General features: G+C 39.9%; 1 protein-coding gene across 2 annotated transcripts in view; it reads left to right on the plus strand.

Annotated features, from left to right (window-relative positions):
* The window catches only part of ATG10 (autophagy related 10), a 179,187-nt gene extending 175,370 nt beyond the window's left edge, over positions 1–3,817 (plus strand). For both annotated transcript variants that reach the window (XM_006775500.2, XM_015571665.1), the window contains 3 exons: positions 2,233–2,330; positions 2,988–3,103; positions 3,422–3,817. In XM_006775500.2, the coding sequence (XP_006775563.1) occupies positions 2,233–2,330; positions 2,988–3,087 (198 nt within the window). In that variant the 3' untranslated portion in view covers positions 3,088–3,103; positions 3,422–3,817. The remainder of the gene's footprint in view (positions 1–2,232; positions 2,331–2,987; positions 3,104–3,421) is intronic.
* Positions 3,818–6,324: the final 2,507 nt, after the last annotated feature.

The raw sequence follows: 6,324 nt of genomic DNA on the forward strand, positions 1-6,324 counted from the left end.
ATATATATATATTATAAACCCAACACTACAGTATTGTAATTTTTGTTTATATAATCTTATGTCTATTCAAGTAAATAAGAGAAGAAAAATTACTTAATTTTCTGTATTTACCAATTATTATGCTTTTATTTTTTTCCTGTGAATTTGAGTTACCCTCTGGTATTGTTGCCTGAAGGACTTCCTCTAGTATATCTTATAAGGGAGCTCTAATAGCAAGGAATTCTCAGTCTGTTTCCCTGGGCAAGTATTTAAATTACCTTTATTTTTTGAGGGATGGTTTTGCTGGATAAAGAATTCTTGGTTGACATCTCTAGGTTTTTTGTTTGTTTTTTCACTCAAACTTTGAATAGGCCCTTCTGTTACCCTCTGAGCTGATGAGAAGCTAGTCATTATTGCACTGTTATTTCTCTTTATGTGCTGAGTCCTTTCCCTCTTGGTGCTTTTAAGATTTTTCTTCTATCTTTGGCTTTCAGCCTTTAGACTGTAATGTATTTACCTGTGACTTTCTTTATGTTTCTACTTAGGGTTTGTTGCTCTTCTTATATCTGTAGATTAAGTTTTTTAATCAAAGTTTAGAAGTTTTAAGTTAGTATTTTTTTCAAATATTTTGCCTGCTCCTTTCTGTCTCTCCTCTTGTCCCAGACTCCTATTACATGGATGCTGGTATGATTGGTATTGTCCAAGGGATGCTGTTCATTTTTTTATTTTTATTTTTATTTTTTCTTCCATTCTGATTGAATAATTTACATTAATATCTCTTCAAATTCACTAAGTCTTTTTACTGCCATCTCATATCTATTATTAAACCTATCTAGTGAATTTTTTTATTTCTGTGTTGTACTTTTCAAATCGAGATTTTTCATTTGGTACTTTTCATAGTTTGTATTCATTAATTGATTATCATTGTCATAATTTTTACCTTTTAACTCTTTAAACAGTTTCTTTAGTTTTTCAAACATAGTTATAGTAGCTGTTTTGAATTCTTTGTAATGCAATATCTGGGCCCACTCAGTGTTATTATTATTATTATTATTTTATGTATTGGTTTTGGTAAACAGGTTAGTGGTTAGACAATTATATACTTTACATAGTGTTCCCATTGATATTTCCAGGAGCCCAACTGGCACTACACATAGTTATCACAATATTATTGACTTATTTCCTATGCTTTACTTACTTCCCTCTGACTATTTTATACCTACCAATTTTATTAATGGATTTTTTCTTTGGTATGCTTCACACTTTCTGTTTCTTTGCATGTCTCAAATTTCATTGAAAGCTAGACATTTTAGATATTATACTGTAGCAATTCTGGATTCCAAAGTTTTCCCCTGAAGGTTATATTTTAGTTTTTGTTGTTATTGTTTTTGTTTGTTTTAGTAACTTCTAGGATTTATCTATAGAACTTGCCTCTCTGTAACTGTAGTCATTGATGTTTTTGCTATTTTATTTTTTATTCTTATTTCCTGGCTTCCTTGGGGTCACCCAGCTATGTCAATATAGCTTGCTGGTTAGCCAGGGATTGGACAGACTGTGTCCAGGTACCTGTAGTCTGTAAGTCTTCTATCCTTTGCCGATGGATGTGTGTGGGAGTTGGGAGCGTGCTCAGATTTCAGTTAATGTTCAAGTTCCTGTCAGCTTTTACTTTCCATCAGGCCTTCTCATATCTCCCCTGCACATGTGTGTAGTTACCCACCAGCCAGAGACGTCTAGAGAACTTGCCTAGTCCTTCTACAAACTGTCTCCTCTCCAGAATCTCCCCATTAAATTTCTAGCTGGTCTGCTGCTTGCCTTAACTGGGATCACATCTGGCTAGCAGAGCTGTGGGTTTAATTTTCTTTTCATTTAGTACCGTTTTTGCGATTTATATTGCCGGTGTCACTGGGCAGTAGTGTTTGCTGTCTGTTGCAAATCGGGTCAGCCCTGCTGGCAGCACAGCCACTGGTTCTTATGGCCAGCTCCTTTCTGGTAAAACTTACTGTTGATACAGTGGGTGGAGGTGGAAGGGGATATGGAGGTATTTCTAGGCCAGAAGGCTGCAGGCTCTCTCTCTGTGCTAGCAGCTTTTTATGAATTAATCATATTTCAAATTTTTTATTTGCTGTTGGTTGATTTTCACAGCCTGGAATGTAAAACAAACCTTTTATTTTAAAGGAGTAAACCAGATCATGTATTTTAACTTTTTCAAAGTAACTCACACTGGCCATCCTGGACCCACTCTCATTCTTACAGGAGCATCCCATACTTGGGCAACCCTTTTTTGTACTCCATCCCTGCAAGACGAATGAATTTATGACTCCCGTCTTAAAGAATTCTCGAAAAATCAATAGGTAAGAAACACCATCAAGATACATTGGCGTTAACTCTTATTTTAAAAGTGTAAATCTTTTTATGTGACTCTGGAAGCTAAGCTAAAAAAGAAATATTCTTTGTAATAATAATAATGGCTAACATTTATTGATTTTTACTGTGTGCTAGGCACTGTTCTATTCCAGATATATTAATGCATTGGATTTTTATAACGCCCCTATGAGCCAAGTTCTATTATTTTATGCAGCTTGCAGAGGAAGAAGCTAAAGCATAGAAGGGTTAAAGGATTTGGCCAAGGTCAGAAAGCTAGTTAAGTGGTGGAACTGGGACTTGAAAATTGAAAAACCAGGCATTTTGCCTTAGAGCCATGCTCTCATCACTGCACTCTACTACCTTAGCAAATGCTATAAATTTTAGGTGTAAAATTGGAATCATCAAGGGGACTCTGGAGTCCCAGTGCCTTCAACTTTCTTAGTGAGGGATCCTTACACTATTTTTGGAGCTTGAGTCCTTGTCAAGCAATGGGGCAGGCTTTGGAAATGCTGGGGTTTCAAGTGGTGGGAATGCATCTTTGAAGAAAGCCTTGTTTCTTTTATTTTCAATAACTGATTTTCTACCATTCATCCAAACTACAATGGAAGTACATGGACTTGCCTGTGTTTTCACTTGTTTCCCAGGAATGTCAACTACATCACGTCTTGGCTGAGCATTGTTGGGCCAGTTGTTGGGCTGAATCTACCTCTGAGTTATGCCAGAGCAGCCGCTCAGAATGAATGAAATGTCGACTGGCAAGGTAAAAAGCAAAGCCTGGACTGAGTGTTTGCTGTTACAAAGACCCTGGTGTCCTTGTTGCATGTAGATACGTCGTCCCCTGCTGGCCCCGCCATATATGAAGTTTAGTTTCATATTTCATAGGATGATCACTGACTTGTTTCTTAAAACTTTCCAACCAACTAGCACCCAATCATTTAGGAAGCATTTTACTACGCTGCGACGCTCATACAACAAAAGACTGAGTGGTTTTATTTTAGAATTGATATTCTTGAAATAAGTCTTTACTGCTCAGCTAACCTTTTATTCTCTTGGCTTTTGTTTCATTCTTGTTCTTCAGATTCTTCTGTTGAGCCGAAGACCTTAGAAATTGCAGCATGAAGAATGCTGGAAGTTTATGGCTGACGCTGGTTTTAATGGGACCAATGCCATGAGTTTTCAGCTCACCAAGATTTTAACATGGATTATTTTTTTTCCCTTGGAAGCAAATGTCTGCAGCAACTGATATACCATATATTTAAAAGAAACACCCAAAGACAAAAATCAATATAAATAGCATAAAATGAATCCAACTCAGTAACAGAAATGCTGACATCATTCAGGCATCTTCAAGTCATTCTTTCATGCCCGAGACTTGTTTTCTTCACCGTTAGCATGAGAATAACAAGCTACCTCAATAGGGTTGTGTGGGAGCCACGTGAGATCATGAATAAATGGAAAAATATTAGAAAGCAAATATTTATTTATTATATTATATTCACCTTTCTTATATTTGATTGTTATTCACCCAGTCTGTCAGTAAGTTTACTAGCCAGTAAGGTATGAAGACGAACCTAATCTGGAAGAATTTTTGGTTGGGAGTTGCTTGTTTTGTAACTGAGAGAAAAGTGTAATTGGGCTCCTTAGAGCATCTAGTTCAGTGTCTGTTGCTGAGGGACGCACTTTAGAATCACCGAGGCTGTTTTACAAGTACAAATGCTGGCTGCCCCCATCTGAAGCAGCCTCTCCGGGCGATTGTGATGCACGGACTTTGGGGGACTGCTGGTGTGGATGTGTGGCATTTATCTGAACTGTGTTGGTCTCCTGGAAGGCCGCCTCTGATTCTGTGCACAGCTCCAGCAGGCTGGACTGACTTGCGAGCATGTGTCTGGGCATTGCCCCGAGAGACTTGCCGGTAGTAAGGAAGGCCAGGAGGCAGCTGTTCACAAGGAGGCCCTCTGGGGTGAGCGGTTAGGGTGCGGGGTGAATGGAAGAGAACTGTGACAGTTCCTCCAGTCTGTAGGTTAAGGGCTGAACTCTCACAGAGGGAGTGGGAGTAGAGAAAGGGTTAATTCAAACTGCTAGGAAAGCTAAAAGTAAATTTTAAAATGCTGATCTGCACATATTCATGCTGGGGTGAGAGCCTGCTTACATGCTTGCTGGCATTTTGGAATTTACCACTTAACATCTTTTCAACTTCTGCAAGGGATCCCCCCCCCCCCCCCCCCCTGCCTTGCCAAATGCATGAATATCGTGCACCGGGCCTCTAGTAAATAACCTAATGCAAACACAGATTTCTCAGCAAGCCATTTCTCAAGGCAGGTCATTCTGGGGGGCAAAAAAAAAGTAATGCATCATCTAGATTATGTACTTGCCTAGAAATATATTTTGCTAACAGTTTCTGAGATGATAGTAGTCTATCAATTTGGGGCCAGTGTGTAGGTTTTGTTTAAGTTTTAAAAAAAAGGTTTTTTTCTCTCTGATTAATGGAGACCTGAAAATTCAGGAGTGGAGGGAAAAGTTCTGAAGTGCTCCCTCCGGGAGGCGATGGAGCCTCCCTCCCCAGATGAACCCCTCTCCTCCGCAGCTATGTTTCCTTCAGACTGTTTTTCACTTAAAATTTTTTTTTTTTACTTTTTGGTTGATCAAAATTTTCATTTCTAAAAATGCAGTTATATAGCAGACTGCCATCCCAACAGTTATACAACATTGGAAAGAAATTCATTTTGTCAAAGTAACAGTTCTTTCTCTGGAAGATGGGATTTCTCTTCCCTCTGGGATTCCTCTCCAGCCCCTTCAGTCAGACATCAGGCTGGTTAAAGCTGCTCCCAGCCAGCCTCCTTATCTCTGTCGTTGTGTGACCTTGGAGAAGTTGTTTCACCTCTTTGGTCCTCAGTTTAACTATGTGGCTGGTGAGGCCCACTCCAATTCTTGGGTCTGTGAAACACAGAGAAATCTGTGAGTCTGGTTAGCTGCTCTCTGTGTGACTTAGGCCAATTTTCTTAATCTCCTGTAGTCTTTCACCATTTCTATCAAAAAAAAAAAAAGCCTACAGTATCTATCCCACTAGTCGAACAAGGGCACAGAAATCAAAATGGTAAGTCAATCTAGATGTGCTTTATAACCAACGGTGCCATGTGGAGCTAGGGGGACGGGGATCATTGGCGCCTGCTCCCGTGGGGACCCAGCACACCTCCTCCTTCCCACCTCATTTCATGCCTGACTCCTCCCCAACGCAAACGGGCTCCAGATCAGGCTGTTCTCCTCTGCCCACATCCTTACCTGACCCTTGTGCATGGGTCCCACCTGGAAATGCTTCCTTCCCTATCCCTCTACCAATTCTCAACCTAGCCTCTAAGGTTCAGTCTTCACAGAGCCATCACCGACCACCCGCTGGGAGAGCTCTCCCGGAATTACTCACTGTACAAAGTCTTATTAGCATTTAGTTGTCTCCCTTTCACTCTGATTTCTCTCCTTTCTTAACTATGGGTAATAAGTGATGTAAGGTGATGACCCCTTTTGGGGCATGTTCTAAGGTGGCATGTAAGGAAGAGTTGCTGTTTGGCCTGATCAGTGGTCCATAGAAGGCTGGGTCTGGGGATTCGAGTGGGTTGACCAGTTCATTGATCAACCAGCGGAAGGACCAGAGGCTGTGAACATCGGGAACTAGCCTACAAGCTGGAGGTTAAAAGCAGAAGACTAACCACCCCTTCAATGAAAATGTAGTAAAATAAAGGAAAAAAGATTTCAAAATTGGATTTTCACCTCCATTTCTCCCAAGATTGATATAGTTTTTATTCATACTCTCAAGATATTAGGAAATGGAGATCTGCATGGTCAAAACCAGCTCTTTATATAAATCAGGGAGCTGATATTCCAATGAGTTGGGTTTTATTAGGATTAAAATTTGAAAATAAGAATATGCAAACATTCACTTCGGCAGATACTTACTGGGTTCCTCTTATGTACTGAGCCCTAGGCTAG

This window comes from Myotis davidii, unplaced genomic scaffold (genome assembly GCF_000327345.1).
Source record: "Myotis davidii unplaced genomic scaffold, ASM32734v1 scaffold44, whole genome shotgun sequence".
NCBI classification, from domain to species: domain Eukaryota; kingdom Metazoa; phylum Chordata; class Mammalia; order Chiroptera; family Vespertilionidae; genus Myotis; species Myotis davidii.